General features: G+C 39.5%; 1 protein-coding gene across 1 annotated transcript in view; it reads right to left on the minus strand.

Annotated features, from left to right (window-relative positions):
• LOC128975743 (vacuolar protein sorting-associated protein 33A) overlaps window positions 1-24,027 on the minus strand; it is an 83,072-nt gene that overhangs the window by 23,602 nt on the left and 35,443 nt on the right. Inside the window, exons 9-20 of the mRNA XM_054392766.1 lie at window positions 23,970-24,002; window positions 19,817-19,921; window positions 17,350-18,294; window positions 15,880-15,996; window positions 14,996-15,053; window positions 14,669-14,752; window positions 13,497-13,653; window positions 12,685-12,850; window positions 12,378-12,593; window positions 7,741-7,878; window positions 6,001-6,107; window positions 2,845-2,965 (exon numbers count right to left, since the gene is read on the minus strand). Coding sequence (XP_054248741.1) covers window positions 2,845-2,965; window positions 6,001-6,107; window positions 7,741-7,878; window positions 12,378-12,593; window positions 12,685-12,850; window positions 13,497-13,653; window positions 14,669-14,752; window positions 14,996-15,053; window positions 15,880-15,996; window positions 17,350-18,294; window positions 19,817-19,921; window positions 23,970-24,002 — 2,247 coding nt within the window. The remainder of the gene's footprint in view (window positions 1-2,844; window positions 2,966-6,000; window positions 6,108-7,740; window positions 7,879-12,377; window positions 12,594-12,684; window positions 12,851-13,496; window positions 13,654-14,668; window positions 14,753-14,995; window positions 15,054-15,879; window positions 15,997-17,349; window positions 18,295-19,816; window positions 19,922-23,969; window positions 24,003-24,027) is intronic.

Genomic DNA, 24,027 nt, shown 5'->3' on the forward strand with positions numbered 1-24,027 from the left:
TGGAGGCTAAGGCTCCTAAAACTCCACAACAAATAATTTGAAACTAGAAAAGTTCCCCAAGCTCAGTATTTATTTGACTGGGGATCTTTAACTAATTACAAACAGCTAATTACTTATGGATCAATATAGAAAAGCACCCCTCAGCATCTTTAGTACAAGACACTTTAACCTTTAGCTGTCAGGATAAATCATTCATGAACGAGTATTCATTAATTTTGCAAAGTGTGTCACAGGCGTCCACAAATTCCCTAACCCAGTTGAGAAACACCAGAATTTAGAGAGTTACCATAGTGACTGCTCAGAATCCTTACAACATCTTTGCTACCTTTCTTACTGCAGTTGGATGAACTCACATAGGCTGAAGCACTGCTGCATTCTGTGCTTCCCTCCCTACTGTCCAAACCTTTCAGCATCCACTGCATAAAACACAGCTCCAAGAGTGATCCTGCTGTATTGAACCTCTTCACTGCCACCACAGACACTTGTTCTCAAAAACTGAATGGAACAATTCTTCAAAACTTTCACTACCCACACACAAGGAAGCCCAAAGCATGCTGCAGCTTGGTGTCTGGACATGGTGTACATTCACCTGAGGAACAGCAGAGCAGAGGTGGTGGTGGTGGGGATCCCTGAGCCTATGCTGGCCCAAGACGGAGCTGTCTGTGTGAGAATCCTAAAGGCCAGCTGGTATTCCTGCTGGTTCATGAAGTGAACCAAGAAGAGTCTAAGGTGGAAGAGGGGACTGTAAGTCTAGGTTGGGTAAGATCTAAAGTGAATGTAACAAGAGTCCTGCTCTTTGGGGTAAGAGCAGGTTTCTATGAGCCTGAAAAGGATGCTCAGTACTTTACAGGCTGCAGATGAGACAGGGAATGCTTTTTAGGCACAACCATGAAATACCACAGTTCTGGGCAGGTGGATCTCAAGTTCCACCAACAAGAACTGCACAATACTGAGTGGAGAAGAGCTGCACTCAATTACGTGACACTCAGCAGGAAACCTGTCTTTTAAATGACATAATTTTGCCTTTGTTCCTTTTGCCACTACAGAGCTCCCTGGAATACCAAATGCCTCTTCCAGCCTTTTAGGAGGCCATGCAGTTCACTAGACCTGAAGACACCATGGCCCACATACTATGTTTAGGAAATGAACAGATGGCATCCCCACGTTTCCAAGATTCAGGTTACACCTCCCTCCAGAAGAGGACATAATGCAGCACCAATGGCTGAAGAAGGCAAATAGACTAATTCTCCAGCCTCTAGCAAATCTTCCAGATCTTTGATCTTGGAGCTATCTACTCATGGGCCTTTAGAAAGGCCACAGTGCAAGTGAACCAAGAATATTCCAGTCGGCAGGATGACTAACCACAGGTCACAGCTGTCTGTCCTGGCAAGGAGAGAAGGATCCCTGCTGAAGGATGCACAGTAGGCAGGGCACAGACAGCAGCAGGACTCCATCACAAGCTCATCTGGAAACAACAGAGTCCACAGACTGAGGTTACAGTGACCACTACTAGCCTATGCTTTGGGGGCCAACAGACCCCTCCCCTTGGGCGCAGGTAGACACAGGCAGAAAGATTTGACCAACATTGCTGAATCCTACTGAAGTTACAACTCTTGCTGGAAATGCCAGGTTGCCTCAAAGATGCTGAAATAATTTAAGAAAGTATGTGGGAGTGGTGAGCAGAGCTCCCACTGGCTGCTCAGGATGACAGCCTTCTCTTACCACACCACTACTCAGATGCAGCATGAGTCAGTGGTTGAGCCCACACGTCTGGGACTCTTGTTAATCATCTCTAAAGGCTCCTCAGGATGAAGCAGCTCGTGCATTACTCCTGTCAGGACCCAAAAGGGTTCAAAAACTGGCCAGATCCCTAGTCATCCATCCTCAGTATTTCCAAACAGGACCCTTGGGAAAAAGTCAACTTCTTGGCTTTAAACTATTAGGCTTTGTTGCAGGATGGGAGAGATCTGTTCCAATGTCTCTGGGACACCTCTCTTCTGTACAAGTGCCATCTCAGAAAGGCAATTTATAAATCTCTGTCTTCTATGTTTTTGCTTTTGGTCTGGATCTTCCGAAGATGCCTTCAAGGTGTGACTGTTACTAGACAAGCTCTACAAGAACTAAACCCCACCACATTTCATGGCTGAAAATCTGATTTCTCTTTTGGAAAGTACCAGTGTTGCAAGCTGTGCAAGTAAGCCCATGCTTTAAGATTCCAACAACACACTGAAACAGTAAAAAATAAAAATACAAACTCGAGTCCCTTTATCTCCTATAAACTACCACCAGAGTAACATCTGACATCGATTCTGGTCCTCCAGCAGCCACTACCTGTCTGCAGCACTGCTCCTGTACATTCATAGTATGAAGTTTAAGCAAAGCACACATGTGCAGAGCAGGTTTTAGAAACAGTTCAAGTAATCTTAAATAGTATTTTGAAAGCATCCTAAATGCTGTTGGGTTTTTTTAAGTGCGAAGGTAGAGCAGGAATAAGGAGAATTAAACAGCCTGAGTCCCTCAGTACTGAGTAGATGGAGATTTCCACAGTTGTATAACAAAATGACTGCCAACAGAAATAGCAAGTGTCTGTTAATACATTAGGCTCCAGTATATTTAATTTATGCTCTTTCCCAAGTCTCCTAATATCCCTCATAGGTTATGTAACCCTCTGCTATCCTGCAGCTCTAACCTCCCAGTGCAGGTGGCTTCCAAATTTATTGTAAAACACTCTCAGCACAACTCATCTCTCAAGCACAAACATGCAGCACAACGTCAGCCCGGCAGCAGCGGAAACAGCACACGCAGCATCTTCACCACGGCTCCGAAACGGTGCGGCCACTCTACCTTCTGGTGACTTGTGACTTCGTCCCTGCTCCTGCCCAGCTCCTCGGCAAGTTTCACGTTCTCCTCTTGCAAGGCTGCGAGCTGCTGGGACTTCTGAGCTGCTGCCAGCTTCAGCGCTTCGCTGCGAGGACAGAGAGTGCATCGTTACCATAGGAACGAGAGAGGCAAGAAAAAACTGTGGGAGAGCTTCAGCTTCACAGCTTGGAAAAATACATCTAGGTCACGTGTCTGATGGGTTCTATAATAAAGGTGACATCTATACCACAGAGGCTCAGGGGCAGGGTTAACCCTGAAGAGCCACAGTGGCACAAAACTCCTTTTCCTTTCAGGCTGGGAGTTCTGTGTGTCTCCAATGATTTACAGACCCTTGTGCTTAGAAAAACAGGGTAGGGTTTGACAAGAGTGTTAGTGAGGTTTATAGCCTGGACTTGCTAAGAAGTGAACTTTGCAGCCAAAGGTAAAACATGAGAGTCAGTTAAAAACAAGGGCAAAAAAAAAAGAAAAAAAGGAAAGATAAAAAGAGGTGGTGGGGGGGAAAACTCACAGTTCCACTTATTTACATACTCAGATACTTCCTACAAGGTCTGACGCCCAAACATACCAGAATGTGCAAGAGCACAGGAGGCAAACCAGGAATGTATCTAATCTATTCCATTATTTTAACAGATACAAAACTGAAAACAAGACAAAACAAAGGCTGAAGAAAAAAAAGATGGATTTGCATGTTCCATTAGCCAAGGTTGCTACTGGAATATGTGGTTGCCTTCAAGTTAATTTATTTTCAACACATTTTGGAACAGAATACTTGGCATCCCTGCCTGTAACACGAGTGACTGACACAAGTTCTTAGATTTGACAATGTCTCTGAAGTAATAAAAAACCCCTTCATTTCACAAACCAATAATTTTTATCACTGTGTTTTGTTTTCATAAAGAGGAGCCTCAGCACTCCTGTGTGCCAGTATTACACAGTTAAACCCTGACTAGAATATTAAAAATACTTTTATGACTGTGGGAGGTAGAAGAACCCAAAGTCAGAAATTTAGTCAAGCACTTTGAAATACAAGGACTCTCTGGTCTACTATCATTGGGCACATTCAAAGAGAAGTGTGGGTCGCTTTTCGAATTCAGCACCTAATATGCCCAAGATTTTCCAACCCTTTCTCCATGTCTGGCCTCACTTTGACCAGTTTCCAATTCAATCTAGAGTGGGTTAAACCAGCCAGCTCACACCACTGAACACAGCTTCAAATTCTCTTGGTATGAAGCTGCTTGCTGAGACAGGAACATTCCTATTTTTAACAGTGATTGTTTGCTGAGCTGCAGCACCAACCTGTTCTCTTCGCTTTCTGCATTGAAGTCCAGATTCAGGGCTTGGTAAATAAGCATTAAACACTAAATGCTGGGATCAACTTGTGTGAAATGCTCCTTAGTGTTTAATGCCAAGGAACTTAAATACTGATAGCTGGAAGTGCACTCGACAGTAACCAGGAGTAAATAAGTACATAACATGCAGCTGGTATTGCTGCCTGCCTTCATCCTAGTTTAACATGAAGGCTCTTTCACAAGGGACTCCAGTGTTCCTGTAACACCCTCCTGCCTCCAAAAGGCACTCATTGCTCTAGAGGCAGTGGCACATCTCCACCTACAGTCATGGCTCCTGGGCAGCATTTCCCTCTTGCTCCCCTTTGCAAAGGCCAGGGCACTGCCCTCAGCAACCAGCCTCTCAAAGGGCTTCTCACTATCCCCAGCACTGCTCATCAAGAAATGCTCATTATCAAGCTAATTCCTTACTCTGATGAAAATAAGGCACCACACAAAACAGCAGCTGGACAAGCTTCCACTTATCCACCACGTCTCCGACCACTGATGGTTAGAGACCACATTCATCAATACTCTACCATTAAGATTAACACTAAGAAAAAAAAAAATTAAAAACCCTCAGAAGGTGATCAGGATTCATGAGAACGTCTTCCAGCGCTGAAGATTTTCAAGGAAGGATCTTCTATAAATAATTTCTGCTTGACAAATTACAGTCTAATCTATTTTGTCTTCCCACAACAGCAGAGCCTGCTAGCCCCTTGCTGTTCTACCATTATAGCAACTAGTTTGGAAATAATTATTTTGCTTTGGCATTTCCCATGAGCACTGAGGCAGGCAGTAACTGCTCATGGAACTAAAGCCTGCCTTTCTCAGAGGAGGCTGCTGTCTATATAAGCAGGCAGGGGTTTTAAAAGCAAGCAGCAAAACCTGTCAGTCATACAGAAACTCAGCATTAATTCTGTGTACTGGATTTCCTTTGTGCCCTTGTCTTCACCCCAGAGCGGTGGTTAAGAACTGTCACAAAATGACTTACCGGACTCACAATAATAATAATTAGTCAAAGCTGCTCTTAGCTCTCAGTCCAGCTCTTACTCCATCATTCAAAGAAATTCTTCTTAGAGTGCAGGTGCGAACAGACTAAATGCATTTTGGCTCTGACAACTGAGGAAGAGCAGCTACTGCAGGGTAGCAGTAACTGGGATTTTATTCACAGTGGCGCAACAAAGCTTTGATACAGTGAGATTCTCCACGACAAACTACTTTATATCTGATGCTTTGCAGCTCATTTGTGCACAGTTACACATCATTATGAGAGGTAATTTATGATATGAAGCATCTCAAGTGAGAAGCAATTAACTCTAGGTTTACATACTATATATGGCATTTGTATTGTACAAATTAGAAAGTATGCGCATAGTGGGGCAACGGGAATAAACTGGATAAAGCCATCAGTGAAAAATAAAAGCAGAACTAGATTTTATATAAAGAAAGCTACTTAAAAACTACTTAACCCTTCAAGTGTACCTGTCATTAAAACCAAACAGAATTTCTTTATATAATAAAGCTTTTAACATAATCTAGTGCCCTCAGGTGGCAGAACTCTCTATTTCCCCCAACAAATTATTTCAAACAATGCTTGGAATGAAGGATTTGCTTCAATACCCTTTGGCAATTCACAAGCAACATTGTGATTTCAAGTTTTATATATGTCAAACTCATATTTAATTCTGTCCTAATACCTGCTTTATAAGTGTGGATATTGGGGAGGTACTGAAAGGCAACTGTCCAAAAGGTAAATGTAACTACAAAGAAATAGTTTAACTGAAATACTTACAATTCTTTTGTAAGCTCTTCCACTTTCTTGTTCTCCAGATTTAGAAGCTCTTTTGATTTATTAAGTTCCTCTTCATTTTTCAGGTTGTTTTGTTTAAGCATGTCCAACTTAAAGAGAAAAAAATAACTTCATTAGACTAATTAAATGATACAGTCTTAGGTGTTAGAAAAAGATATGTAGGAAAATGGGGGCTGGCCTGAGTTGAGCTGCTCCACTTTTTTCATCCTCAGTCCTTAAATTAGTTCAGTCTGTTTGTAGTGAAAAGCATTTGTCTAACAAAATCTTATGAGCCTTTCTGCATTTCACCAGAATTCAGAACAGAGAATTCAAAGTCCATTGAAGAGCAGTTTACAGTAATTGGTGTATCCCCAGACAGAAAAGGTAAAGCTCCAAAGCGCCTCCACTTTAAAGGCTCTAAGAATCAAAGCATGTTTTAGTTTAAATCTACACTGGGTTAAAAAATACAGTCAGCTGTTCCTTTACCTTTATATCTCTAAGATAACTGCTAAAATGTTCTGCTTTTCCATACCTTAAATTCTGAGAAACAGTAGGCTGGGTGTTGTGCTTGCAACCCTAAGAAATTAATTCCTTCCAGAGATCTCGTGGCATGGGACAAACTGCTGTGTATCTCTTTCCTAGAGCTTGCATCTACCACGCGAACACCACAGGCTTGTGGATCTTATTTGTTGGTGTTCAGCAACACATTATATTACATAACAGATAATCTTCAACTGTTCATTCTGGTGGCTTTACAGGACCCTGTGGATTATTTTTTTCCTAATCCAGAAAGTGACCTCCTGCCATTGTTAGCGTCACCGCTTTTAATTCTCGAGTTATCAGCGCTTGTTGGCAATCACTCCTGCTGCAGCACAGCCTGTGCCCTTTGGGTTAGCCCAGCTGTTCACTACCCAGTATTGCAAGAGCTGCAGAAGGTGAAAGAGCCATGGAAGGATGCTCAAGATCTGCAGGAAAGGCACCAGCTCAATGTTAGACTAGATACCTTGGCTAAAAAGACCATGGAAGAGATTAGTGAGGACATTCTTCCCTTCTGAAGCATCACAAACTGTTGGGAGGATGTAGACTGAACAGGGGTCCCTAAAGGAACGCTGTACACCTTGGCCTGTGAAGTCCTTTGGGACCACTGTGCTCACATATCTGTATGGTGCACAGCTCAGAGTTTGTACCTTGTCAGATCACAATTTCATTAACAGAAAAGTGGACAAAAGAAGAAACTGTAACATTACATATGTCAGGATCCCAAAGAGGATGTACAGAGCAAGGAGTGAATGCCAGGTGAGAACTTGAGCAGTAACTTCTGTGTATTAGGAGCACTGCTCCTCAGAGCTCTGCAGCACTTCACTGAAGTGCAAAGTTGCACCCCATACTCACAAGCCTCAAGTGAAACCCATGTTTATCAGTTCTGTAATCTGCAAAACCTGCTGCAGCATCCAGAACTTTGTCAATTTTTTTTTGTGGCTGCACTAAAATTTAAAGAACACAACTTTATATGCTGTACAGTATTTGAAACCCCACACAAACCACAAAAACCCACGGATGATATGGCTATATAAAGCAGTCAGATTTTCCATTGATGTGCACTCATCACAAGCCAGTCAAGACAGCATTGTGGTGGGAAAATGACAGAATCCCCTCTTGCCCAACTTAATTCTCTGTAAGTCAAGAGTTGTTCCTTACACACTAGGAAAAACTTTTCATATAAAAGCATTTAAATGTGATTACTTCATTCTGCAGCTTCTGGTTTGCCTGTCTAGAGTTCTCCAAGGAGGCCAAAGTTTCAATCTTTTCTTTGTGAATGGCATCCTTCTCTTTGGTCACCTTCTCCACAGCTTGGAAAACATCTTCTGCCATTTTGGCAGCCTGTATACAAAGGAGAGTGGGGGAAAAAACAAACAAACAGACAAACAGTATTACCAAAAGGATCTCTGAAAGCAGAAGATGAAACCACAATACTTTATGCACAGCTCCATGGTTTGCCAGCTGCTTTCCAATTAAATATGGATTTGGGCTTGGACTAAGATCACTTCCCCTCAGGTCCCTTCCAACCCCTCTCATTCTGTGATTCAATTGGGAATTATTTGCCATTTAGAAGCTGCATAAAGTATAAAACTAAAATGACATGAGAAGATCCAGTTCCATGCAGAAACAGATCATGACCCCATGCTTGTGTCACCACCAGGAAAGCTCATTTTTAATTTAATTCCTGGATTTCTGATTGCCACCACTATGGTTGCTCTTAGACTTCTAACCGCTTTAGATAGTAGTAGTTCAACAGATATTCACTTCCAACAGGTTGCTCTATTTTCAGAAAATGTGGAATTATAAAATGTTAAGATTTTGAAAAATAACTACAAATTACATAGGATATAAAGCCAATTATTATATTATTTCAATGTTGTTCATTTTGCTCTCATGAAAGGCAATACTTCACAAGCACATTAAAATTCCTAGGTAGGCACAAGACAGTCCTACAGGATATCTTGATTCCAATTCATATTCAGAGTGATTTCATGGCCTTCAAGCCACAATGAAATTCAAAATACTTTACAGAATTTGTTGGTGGTGAATATAAAACACTTCTGTGAATAAAAAGAACACCAGAATCGTTAATGTCTTTAACAGACTGAAAGTCCTGTAATGTAAATTTAAATTATTTTCTTTCACTGCTTTTTATCCAATCACATTTACAGGAGCAGTGGGTTGTTTTCCAGGTTTTTTGAGTAACTCACATTTGTAGTTTGCTGTAATTTAACATAAAACTGCACCAAGATCTAATCTAATGCCTCATCTATTACTGCTCTAGCTTTTAAGCTGCAGAGTACTTCAGCAAAAAGGATCTGCTCAATTTCTCCTATCAGATTCAAGAAACAAAATTCCTTTTATTCACAGTTGAAGTTGTTTGCAACATTCAGTGGCAATATTGGCTTTTAGATTTAGAAGTCACAGGTGGAGAGAGGCTGTAACTCCAGCCTGCTTACACTGAGCTGAAGTGCTGACTGCACAGAGAAGTGCAGAGAGGAAACCATCGGTTAGTGCTCAGGATTAGTATAACTGAACTGGATTCTTTACCTATAGGTTTCAATACCTCATTTTCCTGTGCTACCCTTTGGGCCTGGAGAGTCTCAATTTCTTTTAGTTTCAAAACCAGATTGTTCATCTCCTCCTGCAGCATCTGATTTTTGCCCTGAGAGACCAGCAATCTGCCTGAGAGGTCACTATTACTTTGTTCTAAAAGTGCTACTTCTTCATGCAGTTTATTATAATCCTTGGAGAGCTTCTCCTTCTCTTTTAAGGCTTCTTCCTTAATGATGACCAGACTCTTCTGTTCAGCAAGCAGGCTGTCATTTTCCTCAAGTAACTTTGTTCTCTCCTTCTCTGTCACCTCTAGCCTCTCAGAGACAGAGCTGTGCAAGTCCTGGAGCTCTGCATTTGATTTAGCCATGGAAGCAAAGTCACTCTTCAGTTGTTCCATACTGGAAGCAAGCTGCTCCGTCTCTGCATGGAGGGTTTCTTTTTCTTTAACTAATTCCACAAATTTAGCTTCAGATTTTTCTTTCTCAGTCAGAAATTGTTTATTTTTCTGTCTCAGCTCTTCTATGTCCTTTTCCAATGAGCTGATGTTACTTTGAAGTTCCATACGTTCCAAGAAAAATGATTTCTTGTCCAGTTTTCTAGCTTCCTTTTCCATGGTTATGTTTTCTTTCATAATCTCAACCTCTTCATTTAATTTCTGACACTTATCTTGCAATTCCATCTTCTCTCTGGCTAGAGTTTCCCTCTCAGAGGAACAGGTTTTCAGTGAAGATGACAGGACCTGCTCAGCATGTGATGCAGCAGCCAGTTCATTTTCTAACTTTGTCTTGCTATCCTGGGCCTCTTTCAGAAGAGCTGAAAGGTCACATTTACAGGCCATTAGCTCTTGATTTTCTAGAGTCTTCTTACTAAGCTCCGAGTTGAGGGCTTCAATAGAATCTTGAAGCATTGTATTCTCTTGGGCCAGAGCTCTCTTGGCTGAGATGTCCAGTTCATGTTCTCTCTTCATATCAGAAATTTCATTTGCAGTAGACTTGTTTTCATCAAGAAGCTTTAAGTATTTGTTCTCCAATTCCTTCTTCTCTTGGAGAAGGGTTTCATTGTGCTTTTCAAATTGCAACAATTTCTGAGAACAGGATTCCTTTTCTAAGCTCAGTTCATTTATTTTCTCAGTGAATACTCTCTCAGCAAGTACAGCATCTGCTGTGGCCTTAGCAAGCTTTTCAGTTATTGCCTTATTTTCATTTAAAAGTTCCTCCCTTTCAGCCAAAAGCCTTTGTTCTGATGAAGAGAGTGCCTCTTTCTCTTGAAGTAACTGAACACATTCAGAACTGGATCTGTCTCTTGAGGCTTTAACTTCTTCAAGATGATGAGAGAGACTAGTGAGGGAATCCTTCAACTCCATTTTGTCTTTCATTGCTTTTTCAAGTTCTTTACGCTCGGTCTCCAGTTCTGTTTGTATCTCTTCTGTTCTCATTTTTAATGCTTGGTTTTCACTAACTGTATTGTCTAAACTCCCACGCAGCTCTTCTGTGTTCTTAAGGAGAATCTCCTTCTCAGACTGTAGACTCTGACTTGTCTGCAACAGAGTGTTCACTTCATTTTTCAGGGCTATATGTTCATTGTAAATATCTGAGTGTTTCCCTAGGGCTGAATCTCTCTCTGCGGTCAGAGTAGACACTTCTCTGGCCAGGGCCTCACAAGAACTTTCCAGCTTCTGAATAACATCATCTTTGTCTTTAACAACTGCATCTTTCTCTTCCAAAAGTTTCTTCTGATAATTCTCCAGTTCTTCCAATTCCTTCATATGTTTCTGGCACACCGCATCCATGGCATCTTTGCTGGCCTGAAGTTCTTTCAGCTGTTGGAGCAAGGTTGACTCTGAAGACCGGAGAGAATCATTTTCTTGAGTTAACTTCAGGAAGTCTACTTGTGCTGCTTCTAGCTCAGAGAACAATTTGCTTTTCTCAGAAATTAGTGCTACCTTTTCTGTGCTTTCCTGCTGGCTTTGGGCCTCAGCTTCTTCCTTCTGCTTTAGGATTTTTCTATTTTCTGAATTAAGTTCTTCATTTATTGTCTGAAGTTGTTCGTGTTCTTGTTGCATCAACAAAATCTTTGATTCCAGTTCTAGAAGTTTTGACAACAAGGAACCTCTCTCTAATTTTAAAGTATTCCCCTCCTGTGCCAAAGTCTCTTTCTCTGATATCAAACCCCTCATCTGGTCTGACATTAGTTCAATTTCTTTTCTGGCTGATGCTAATACAGAGCTTAAGGACTAAAGAAATAAAGTCAAGGAGAAGGGAAAACAAAAAATGAAGTCAAGCAGACAAATGAGAAATGTGGTTGAAGGGCAAACAGAGCTATTGCATTTTAAAGTTTTAAAAATGTATATGAATCGACACACAGTCCCTGTCTGAACTCGACTACTGACAGGCACCCCTGGTATTTCATTATCAAACAGACACCATACACAAGAAAGCTTTTCAGTGGCTAAATAAATACCAATAACAACAAAATACTGGTTTGAGGGTGCCTCTGTACAAGACTTCATCTTGTTTTTCAAGCTCCTCTCAATAAATTTGCTGAATGTAAATTACTCAGAAAGAAGAGCCACAGAATGATTTATTGAGAATCCAAGTAAATTAAAATGCAGGAGTTACATTAGATCTTGAATTCCAATTCTCAAATTCACCTTCTCATAGCAACTCTCCAAATGAGTCTGTCCAAAATATATTGTTGTGACCCATTTAATTCAAAACACCACACCAGGGGTGTATTTAAAGTTGAGGTGTGTGCCAATTTATACACTAAATGTATTGCTGAAGCACAAACCAAACATTATAGCAAATAACTAAGGAGGGATGAATGCAAGCAGTAATCTCAAAGGAACAGAAAAGAAAAATAAAAATCACTAAAATTGAGCTATATACTAAATAGCTCCACATAATATGGGCTCATACTACAGAACGGAAATTCAGGCATGTAACACCTTCAAATGAAATAGTTCACAACACGTTTTAAAACAAAAGCAATTAAAAAGCTCCAACTGATTGTGCTGAGCCAGATATCTGTGAACGTAAAATTTTAACTTTGAAGAAACATATTTCAGGGATTCCTGTGTAATCTAGAGAAGACAATCAGTTAGTTGTGTATGATTCTCCTCCCTAACTAACAGCAATCTACATGGGAAAGCTCAAAAAGGGAACAATGGAAAAAAAAAAAAAAATCTTTCTGTGAAATGGTGAAGCCAAGCAAAAAAACAGTGATTCACTGAAATAGAAAGACTTAAACTTTAAATTACTTGCAGAGTAACAAAGTATACATACTCTGGCCTCTTCTGCTTGCTTTTTCAGCTCCTCAGCCTGTGTTTCTAACTCACTGTTCTTCTTCTGTGCGATTTTCAGTGCCTCTTCTGCATCCAGCAAGTTCTGCTTAAACCCTTTGATATCCGCATCATGTTTAGTGATCATTTCAGAAGTTTCTTTTTCATACTTTGCCTGGAGATCCTTATACTCATTTTGGGTAGTCTCAATTTGCTTTTTCTGACAGAAGACAAAGCAATTGGAACACAGTTAGAGAAGCAGCGGCATATTCTGCACAAATTTAGCTAGTGCTTTTTAAAGTTCCTTTTACCATGTCTGACAGTTGATCCTGCATAGTTTTTAGTTCTGCTTGATGAATCTTGAGAGTTTCTTGCTGACTCTGCTCAGCTTTCTGTGTTGTCTGCTCCACATTTTTCTGTAGCTGAACAGCCTTTTCATTTGCTTTTGTAAGCTCAAGTTGTATTTGCTCCAACTGCCTAAAAAAGACCAAAAAAAAGAACATTACTTTTTGCTGACAGCACAAGAAGCACGGAGATAAAAGACCCTAAATTATGCTGAAGTTCGCATTCTGTCCAAGCATTTGAAAAGTTATTTAATTATTTAACATATAGAGAAAGTTCTGCTAGATTAAATATACACAAGTGAGACCGAGCACTTGCTCATGTGCAGAGCAACACAGCCAGCAGCTACTTTGGCCCCAGCCTCGGGTGTTATAAAGGTAAAGTATAACTATTATAGATGCAATTTTTTATTTGAAGCAAGACGCGTTTTCTCTTGCTAGACAAAAATGCAACCCAGGCCTTTCATGTATCAGAATAAACCAGGTTTTCCAGGTAGTCAAAGAATTATGAAGAACAACCACAGAGCAGTGTAGCTGATTACAAGGTGGTTTACTCTGGACAGTGAGAAGCATGTTACATAAGAACTTTAGAATGCTAAATGATAGATGCTCTTCATATCACTCCGAGGAGATTTTGTATTAATTTAGTTTGATAGAATAAGTTCACTTGTCAAATCAATGTGACACCTGGGAACACCTTGATCAGATATTTACAAAAAAGACAAACTGAGAAGTTGTGAGTAAAGAATGAACATGACAACATTCTGACACTGATGGAATACCTCTCTTTTAATCGCAGCTCATCATTCATTTTTGTAAGCTGAGCAGAGCTGTCTCCTGAAGACTTCATGATCTCTGCAATATCATTTTCAAGTTTGGCTTTAGCTTCTATCAGTTGCTGCTCTCTCTCTTCTCGCTCCTTCAATTTCTTCTCCATCACTAAACAAAACAAAGGTTAGCAATCTAGTACATTTCAGAGAAAGGGTATGCACAGACTAGCTAGAAGAGAGAAAAGAACTGTAAGCGGAGCAATACTGATGCTAGAGAGCTAGATAATTACCCCTTTAAAATTAGAAACTGTGATTGTCTGACTTTTGAGCTGTTAACTGTAGCAGAAGGTTAAGAACTCTTTGAGAAACAGTAAAAAAGCAACTAGTCAAGAAATCTTTCTTTCACAAGCAAGTCACTTAACTTCAGGCCATTAGAAGCTGATCCAAGTTCTGCCTATACCAGAGGGCAATCGAGCAATATAGTAGGAGAGGTACACGCATCTTGCAGGCGAGACAACTCACCAGGTGGTTAGTAGAGCAAACAATGTGAGCAACAAAGCTACACTGTAAAAATGACTGGGTCCAAGGCAGGCAAGAGCAGCCCTTGGGATGACTTCTACAGTCCCAAAAATGCCTTGAAAGGCTTGTTTACAGGGTACAGAATCATTGTTAATTTCTTGCTACACTGGTTTCAAGCAGAGATGTACAACTAGAAAGAAACAGGAAGACTCCCTGCTGTGAGACAGGCAGAAGGAGACAACCAGAATAATGTGCAGGTTTTTTTAATGTCCTTAAAGAGAAAACACTATTTAGGGACAAGACTTTTGTGAATTAATGATCTTATGCTTGTAACGCTTCAGTCTGGTCACCAGGCGTTTTTGTCTGGTATCTGACCACTACAACATTTGTTACAATGTAAAAAAAGAATTTAACCATTGATTTGGAATACAATCATCCAGGAAATCTGCCTTATTGCACTATTTCCTTAACATCATGGTCACCTTGCTGGGTCACTATACGGAGTGCCATAAAAGCCACTTTTTACCTAGAACAAAGGCTTTCTTTTGAAGGCAAATATATCTTTGAAAGCATTAGGTGCTACAATGCAGGGAGCTGAGCAGGAGGCAAAGGAAAGCACAAAGCTGAGAGATTTGTCAAAGTATTCCAGTTTATTTCTTCCTTACCAGTCAAACTAGACTTCAGCTGTTCCAGTTCTGAGGACATAAGTGCAAACTGCTCTTCTTTTTCGTTTAGTTTTTTTACTGTTTCTATGCAAGTAAAATTTTGAAAACAAAAGTTAGGAACTACTCAGATGCAGAGATTTTCACCTACTTGCAAGGTAAGTGTATTACTCAATTAGAGAGGTTGGAATAATCCTGTCCTTTCCATAGCTGCTGAAACTGCTATACCACCAGGTATAAATTTGAAAGCATACGTAAAACTTCCTTTATTTTACAGCATCTGTTTTCTGCAGCTTTTTAGTTCTTTGATTAATTTAGGAGCAGACATACCTTGCATAGATTGCTGAACATTTTCTGCTTCGTCAGCTGCACTAGTAAACTTTTCTTTCTGAAAAATGGATAAAAACCCGAGATAAGGTTTGGCAATGGCAGTATAAATCAACTCCTGCATTTGTGTTAGGTATTTTTCAAGTACAAAATAGAACAGTTTCACTCCTATCACAAACAGAATTTAAGTTTTTCAATTACAGTTTTGCATAGATGTATTCAGCAACATAAAGCAAGATTTTTCCCTTGCTTTGCTTGCAAGCAAGTCCCTAAATAGTCAAAATAATTTCTCTGTAGCAACCGAATTGCAGCCACAGAGTCCAATGTAGCAGATGTGATTTCTGGGTCTCAGTGCAAGGAGTTGCACATGGTGCTCAGAGGCTGTACAGGGGACATCAGCAACCCTGTGGTCAGCCTCAAACCATCTCTACCAGGAGGAAGAGATACTAGACAGTGAAGAAAAGTGAGGACAGTGAGGAAGACAGGAAATGAGACTATTCCACCAACATCAACTATTTACTATGCCCACGGAAAGATTTTATGATAGTAAACCCCAAAAGCATTAACCCATACAACAGTTACAATAAAAGGGCCATGTGCTTCTTAATCAATAGTTTAAATTCAAACTACATACTGCTTTTGATTTGCTTTAATATTTTATCTGAATATTTTATCCATAAATAGGAGTTCTACTGCAACAAAGTACCTGATAAAATGCTCTTTTCATTCCAAGACAGATCCTATCAGGCACAAACCTTTGTCCTCCTTTCATGAGTAAAACAGCTTTGAAAGACTTTGCTCAGAGCACATCCACCAATTTCAATTACATTCTCACCAGGAAAACCAAAATCCAAAGGATAAAGTCAAAATTTGTGGGTATTACTCACCAAAACTTGAAGTTCCTTTTCCAAAGAATCTTTAACTTGATTTACTGCACTCAAGTTTTTCTCAAGGTCAAGAAGCTTTTGCTCTTTGCCCTGCAGTTCTTTGGCCAGATTACTAGCCTAACAAGGATGATGGAATGGAGTGAAATAAAATTACAAACATGAATGAAAAACTAGGAAAAAAATAAAAGTTGAATCTGAAAGAAATAACTACAATATTAAAATCACTGTAAGATGAAAAATTAAACAAGCATACACACAAAAAAAACCCCAACCAACAACTAAAGGAAAAAAAAGATGATGTGTTAAGTGAATGAAGCTGATTTCCACTGATGACTACACACATCACAGTGCTAATTGCATCTTGGAATATATTTGAAATCATTAAGATTTATTTCTCTTGGACTTGGTGAAAATGTTATTTAATGGTAAAACCATTATTTAATGGCAGATATTTTTGAGAACGTTCAAAATTTCCAAAGCTACAGTATCAGCTGAATTAGAATTTGGATTCTTTATAGTTGTAGTTTTTATAACTGGTTAATTTAGCATTTATCCTTTCACTGGCAATTCAGACCAACACACACAGGGGGATGTGAGTTTTTGAAAACGCTCTGTACCACACCCTACTGCAGAAACCTAGTGTGGCCTCCAAAACAGAGTTAAAGGTCTGTCAGGATCTAGTATCTTGGAACCATCTGAGAAGGGTTTAGGAAAGCTATCTCCAGTTATTTTCCCACTACTCTTAAAATTTGAACTCTAGCTTGTCAGGTCATGCAGAGACTGGGGATGTGGAGGAACTCCTAAAATGAAATGATAACCTTAGCACTTTCATTTCTCGCTGCAGTGGTAGAACATCTTTCAAGTACTGAATGCCATGCTATCAACTTTAAAGAGACATTTGACCCAAAATCAAGTAAGATTGATCGCACTGCAGTCTGAGCTTCAAGAATGATGTGGAACCTGACACCACCACTGCATGCCCTTCTCTTAAAGAAAAGTCCCAATCAGATCCTTTTTGCTTTCTTTTAACAACTTCTTCTATCATCTTGCTTGATGAGCGCAGTGAGGGTACAAACAAAACATTTTTCCACTGAGCCCTAAGTTACTTTTTATCTGAAAACTTCTGTTGCCCAAATGGGAAAAATTTGTATCTTAAGATACATGGATTCTTCTCCCAGATAATCCAAACTAGCTTTTCCACAACATAAAGATTTCAGCAGGGGCATGATGAAACTTGAAGAAATAAAATGCACTTTTGCTTAGTGGTGCTTATTTTGCTTAGACCAAGAACTATAAACCTGTTTGAGAGACACGACCCATGTAACACTTTCTCTAAACCTCCTCTGAAGGTCCCCAATACACGTTCAATATAATTTCTTTTCCTGTGATGCATTTGCTACATTAGATGAGGACAGTACAAATGTAAAATAAAAAGAAAGTAAAAATAAAAGGATGGATGTTGATACAAACCTGGCTAATTCCATCAACCTTTTCAGTCTCTAAATTTTGAATTTGTTTCTCAGCTGCCTCAAGCTGCTCACTAAGTTTCTGGATTTCCAATTTACCTTCAGAATTGGCTTTCTGAAGTGCAGCAAGGTCCAAAAGCTTTTCTTCAGCAGCTTTGATCTGTGGTGTAAGACTATCAATAACTTTGGTTTGTTCATTGTACTTGGCTTGCAGTACCTCTAGCTCCTTTACCTTTATTTCAGCTTCCTGTAATTTGTTTAAAGTGTCTTCCATTTCTACTAGATGCTGATCTTCCACACTTTCCAGTTTGGTCTTCAGGATTTCCAGGTTTTGATCTTTCTCCTCTGTGACTGCCAACAGTTTTGCTTTCAGTGACTCAATCTCTTTTAAATGATGAGATTTTTCATTTTCCTGCTTCAGTTTTAAATTTGACATTTCATTTTCATAGTCTAATTTAATCTTCTCTATCTGAGTCTTTAACTCTGCAAATTCTGCTGTCTCAGCCCCTACACCTTTGCTGAAAGAAACTTTTAATTCTTCCATTGCTTGCTGATGGGAGGCAATTGCAGATTCCAGCTTTAACTTCCACAGCTCTATAACATCTGAATTCTCCTTGTTGGCATGATCAAGCTTAGTTTTCAAGGATTCATTTTCTTTTGCCATTCTCTCATTTGAAGCTGAAAGCGATTTGATCTCTTTCTGCAACGCTTCTTCACTAATTCCAAACTTCTCTTTCAGTGAATTTATCTCATTCTGATGTTCTTTGCTAACTGCTGCCATTTTTTCTTGCAAAGAACTTATTTCTTGTAACAAGGAAAGAGAAGTGTCCACATCATCAATGTGTTTACTAGACTCTAACCTCCCTCGAAGCTCAGCTACTTCCTTCCCCCGCAAGGCTAGATCTCTTTCAAGTTCCATGATGCGAGATTTTTCTGATACTGTGGCCACCTGTGATTTCACAGCATTTTAAGAGAAGAAGAAAGAATTACAAAAGATGCGTTAATACAAATACTCAAATGTTAAAAATACTCAGGCCTCACTGAAAAGAAACCATTGAGTGTTGCAAACTAACTTTATTAGTATATTGTTACCAACATTTTGGATGAGAATACCTTTGAGTTTCATTGTCAGCTGCTACTTTTATGGAAATTCTAAAGAAACCGTAGAGTAAAAGCAAATGCTGCTTTTACATGGGAGGCTGGAAGCAAGGCCAACTGTTGTTTCATTTATGTACAAACGATTGCTTTTAAAAAAGGAAAAACATCTATGTCCTTGTATTACATGCCTATTATATTCTTTCTGAAGGTGGAATTTATTTAAATTAATTTTTCCAAAGTTATCTAGAAATAACTACTTGCTACCCAAACAATTCTATGCATAAGGCCATTTTGTAACAAAATGTTTTTCAAAACCATTTTAAAGTAGAATGAAAAACAAAGGAGAGCCCTGAAGTCTGTATTTGTTGAAATAATTGCTTCCAAATTCATCTCATGCCAGCTATGAGACTGTCAGGGAAAATACTAACGTGTTTTCAGCTTACAAATCCTTTGCAGTTCCCTCTATAGCTACCCCATTGTTTGCTCTGAAAAAGCATCCTCATGTTATCTGAACTTTTCACTAACAGTAGAAGCAGCTCATGGTATGGAGCAGCACACAAAGCTACCACAATTATTTCTAACTGGGAAGTTACTGTTTCAACCTCCTTATTATACCAATATGCTGAACAAGACACTACTTACCTGCAATTGTTCTTTAAAAGTACTTATTACAGAGTGCATTCTTGGTTTTATAGATTCATCCCTGCCTCAACATCAAGAAAAGCCATGTGTGAGCATAAAAATATCTATCCAACCTATCTAAGAACTGACAAGTGCTGAACATGTGACTTGGGACAAAGTATGTCTAGTAATATTTTGACAGGCAAGATCATTATTAATGCTACTGGGATAGCCATGAAAAGATTATGTCATGGGTGTAAAAACTAAAACTAACAAGCTACTGCAAACCATGACTTAGGAAAGGAATTAGTACAACTATTTAACAGCTCAAAAACCAATCCCCAGCTTTGTGTTAAAAGTACTGGCACACTCTAATGGCAGTCATTATTACTTCTTTTTAAGACTTAATAAACTTTGCCACTTCTAAAACCAAATTACTGAACATTCCTTCATAACTGCTACTGCTGACTTGGATCCAAGTATTAATTTTGCAGTTTCAAGACTTCTTACCTGAATTCTTCTGAAGAATGAGTACACATACAGGCACACACACACAACACTGAAGCTCAAAGTTAATGCTAGCTTTTCAAGTGTTCCAGCTCTAGCTAGTGCAGGTACTGATCATGGCAGAAGCAAGGACCTGTTTAGCATGTCTTAAAAAGAAGATATATATATACCCACAGTAGACTGTGTCATCAGAAATCCTCCACAACACAAATCACTCTTGTTATTTAAATAGTGAAAACCATTACCCTAGTGTCTTCTAACTCCCTCTGGAGTTTGTCAGCTTTGGTCTTTTCAAAGAGCAGGCTCTGTTCAAGCTCCTTAATGCGGGCATGCTCCAGTTTGGTCTGCGTCTGTTAGTAAAAAGGGAAAGGAAGAGAACACAACGGTGCCACCATCACATGCCAGCACAAGAGGAGGGAGCCACATGCAGGCCGTGCTGCCAGAATCTTCTATCAATGATGAGCAGAGAAGATGCAGTGGATAAAATGAACAGGGAAATGCTATGGATGAGAAAGATGGACTGAAGGTGTAAATGGACTGACGTGTGAAAAAACATTAAAAATGTAAAAAAGCAAAAAAAAAAAAAATCACGAAATATGAAAAGTTTCATGCAGCTGAGTAGAAGTTATTTATCAGTACATGAAGTTTTCAGCACAAATTAGAATAGTTATGTAAAAAAATATATGTGTTTATATAGCACTGTTTCTTCTAATAGGACGGTAAATCCCTTCCCTTGGCATCCCGCTAACTTTTTTTCTTTAATGTATTTGGCTTATCTTAGAAATGACCTCACTAACCAGGGGACAATGATTCACCACTAAAACTCATGTGACAAATCAAAACTTTTAAACTACCTTTTTTTTTTTTTCTTTTTTCTTTTCCTTCCCTCCCACTCCACCAGTAGCTATATCACAAGTTTCAGCCATAAAAATCCTTCTGTCCAAGACATGGGAACATTAAGGTTCATTTGTCATTATTGTATGAATTATTTGAATAGAAATAAAAAGGATGTTTTTCTCTAACTAGAGAACCTTCCTAGTTTTCCCTCCTCCTCCATGAGGAAGGAAGCAAGTGTCAAGATTGTCCAGAAACAGGTGAAAAAAAAGTGCATCACTCTGGATTGCTCTATACTAACTGAAGTCTAAACACACTGGACAAGATGTGGAAGTAAGAGGAAAAAAACCCTTAAGATCTTTATAAGTAATAGGTTCCTAAAGAGAAGCAGAAAATGGAGGAAATTAAGTGAGCAGGTACCTCCCTGCCTTTGCTTGCAAAAATGTAGAACTTTCAGCAAGAACACAGAGTACAGGATATTCTGGCTTGATGCCCAGATACTTCCAGAGGCCTACAAGAGAGCCTGAAGTTTGAGAGGTGCAGGTAAAGTCCAAATCTGTCCTGCACCTCTGAAGTGGGGAAAAGCGGGGAAGTGCTGGAGAAGAAGAGAAACAAAGAACTAGATGCCATGCTCATTTCTGAAGTGCCAAGATTCAAGTGTTGTGTCAGTCTTGACAGGTCACTGTCTAAACAATTTAAATGATTACGAAAGTCTGTTGTTGCTTCACAGTTCAGGGCTTGTGCACATTGAGAGTACGAAGAATGTTCAGAAGAAGACTGAAGTTGAAGAGGTGTTTATTAACTGAAGAAGTTGCATCCACCAGTCTTGATGGAAGTTCTCCACACAGCTTATCTGCTGCAGTTAATTTACTGCAGAAAAAAAGTCACACAAGCAAACCCCAAAAACTCTGAACTACTAACCGAAGAGAGTCCTGCAGGCTGAACAGCTGCCCACTGAACACTGGATTGAACAAGACAGGAAGATGTGTAATTCCACAGCCTCACTGCTGCCAAAGCCACAGTGCAGCACTGTCTGCACAGCTGGCAGGACACTGCTGCTTCTCTGGATCTTTGTAATATGATACTGAAAGATCCCTACAGAACTGTGTTATTTATAGAGTGACAAGCTGATTAGAACTGCCTCCAGATCAGCCACGGTGGTTAAAGATCATATGCAGTCTCTACAGAGCAAGTGGGATGGGGATGAGGCTCTTGTTTTGCTTCAGGCTTGTTCTCCAAACACGGTACTCCTTCTGACAGCATCAAGTTATCTTCTTTCCCAAAAGCAGGCAGACATCTGGTGGGTTATTTTTTTAAACACTTCCAGCTTTAAACAGTGGACTTTTTTCTATGCAGTTACTAGGTGCAAGATACAAAAATCCACAAACACTAGAGGTTGCTTCTCACAACTTGTCTATTTTTTGAAATTCCATAGCAGATTTGTTCTCTATCAGTGGAAGATCTTCAGTGTTTATGGGGAACAAAAGCTCCATGAGCACACAAATTACTGTTGCTGCCTCCCATGGCCTTTGAAAATAGAACTAAATATTCTAAGGGAAATAACAGTATTTTGTAAGTGTCTAGAATTCAGTCCCCTCTCTGAGACAGGCCACAAAGCAGTAAATCTGACAAGTAACCAATTTAAAATATTTGAATATTTATATCTTCCTTGCTCCAATTCACCAAAGAACTAATGAAATAAAAAAAAACCACATTTGACAGTTGCAGAATTGTCCCTGCAGGACTATGCTACATAAAACCCCAAACACTTTGATCATTAATTTTATAGACATTGCTTTACTACTTCAAAGATCACATTATTGATTATTGGAGGGGTTTTTAATCCCATCTCTTATATATTACAAAAGGAAAGAAGTTAAAATCTTACCAAAATTAAAATAAAAGATAAACAAAACCCAAACCCAACAAAACCCAGATCCAGAGATCTTTGCTGGACACCTTTTTCCCTTTTTAGGGCATGGAACATTGTCCTTTAAACAAGTCTGATTTCCAAGGGCCAGGCTCCAGTTTCCCTGAGGTAAAAATCACGACAAAAGTTTGAATCACTCTGATTTCTCTCCTGATCATTTAGAGAAAAATATCTAAATGATTATGTTCCTCTTTGAGGAAACCCAGAGCACAGTGCAGAATATTACCAAAAGAAGAAAAATCCTTTGATAATGAGCCTTAGCTTGGATGGAAAAGAAAAACAGAAAGAAATCCACAAATGAACGACAACAAAGGAAGCATCTCCACCTTCTCCAAAGCTTCACAGTTAGATTAAGAATGAGTAGCAAACTGAGATAAGCCTTACTCTGCCTTGAGTTTTAAAGAACTCCACTCAAACTTCAGAGACCAGTCATCAGCTGTGTCCAGCACTTATGTATTCCAGCTACGCTTTCACTTCAAAACAAACCTGACTGTTAAATTTTCCATCTAAAGATCAAGCTGTGAAATTGTGCTGAACCCATAACTGCTGATAATCAGTTCTAGGGTAGGGGCAAGATGACCTTTGGCCCCTTCGTGCTGGGATGACAATCACAGACCATGACTGAGGTTATGAAGCATTAGCCTAGAAAATAAGTGGTCACCCACTTCTCTCCTTTAGAGAGGGAAGATGTCGATTTTTACATGGAAAAATTAGAATAGGGAAATCAGGAGTAAAGATAGGATTAAACAAGGAGTGCACAAAACAAGAGAAAGGAAGGGCACATGCAGATTTACTTCTAACACACCGTGAGCCTGATTGGAAGAATAGAGGAGACCCAGATCGCTGAAGTAGCTTCGCAAAAGGAACACCTAAGAACGCACAGCAGGAAACCAGTTTTAGTCTTGAGAACTTCCTATCTTGGCTGGGGACAGAGCAGAGGCAGCACCCTGGAATAAATTTTCCTGAGTCCAATTAAAGAAAGGGCTTTTAAATGCCACTCTTCTGAGCTACAGAAGCAAAAGGGCTGCTCAAACATCTTGTAAGGCTGTATCTGTCATCCAGTACCATGTATTTTCCTACATCATTCAATGAGAAGCTACATGAAGCTACAGTAAATCCAGACAGCTTTGCACACTAATTCTTCAGGTATTTTTAATCACCTCTCCCCTTAGCATTTCATGTCCACCAAACAGAAACAAACAGGGGAAGGTGGGGACTACACCGATTTTTTTTTCCTCAGAAAAATTAATCGGCTAATTGGACACTGCATCTGTTGAAGAGCAGAAGGAGCTCCTAGGAAAGCATGCAGAATTTCGTGAAAAAAGCAACCAAAATCCTACATCCTGCAGTTATTTTCTACAAGCTCCTGTACTCTTCAATTAGTTGCATAGTTTTTAACCCTAAAGAATTCCAGCGACACATTCGCCCTCTCTCCAGTTAATGGTGATTACAACGTTTAGTCATTGCACACATTCCTTTGGATAAATGTTGTAATTGCTTTGAAAGCAACATGCACACAAATACTAGAGTCAATGTTTCAATAACAGATTATGCAGTTAGTGAATAAGTATAAGCATTTTCTGCACACAATCTGTTAACATGGGATGTCTCTGCACATTTAAGTGCCCTCTTACATTTTCTGGGTCTTCCGAAATCTGCCTCTTTCGCTATCAGTAAAATTAAAAAACAAAC

This window comes from Indicator indicator, chromosome 26 (assembly GCF_027791375.1).
Source record: "Indicator indicator isolate 239-I01 chromosome 26, UM_Iind_1.1, whole genome shotgun sequence".
Taxonomy (NCBI): domain Eukaryota; kingdom Metazoa; phylum Chordata; class Aves; order Piciformes; family Indicatoridae; genus Indicator; species Indicator indicator.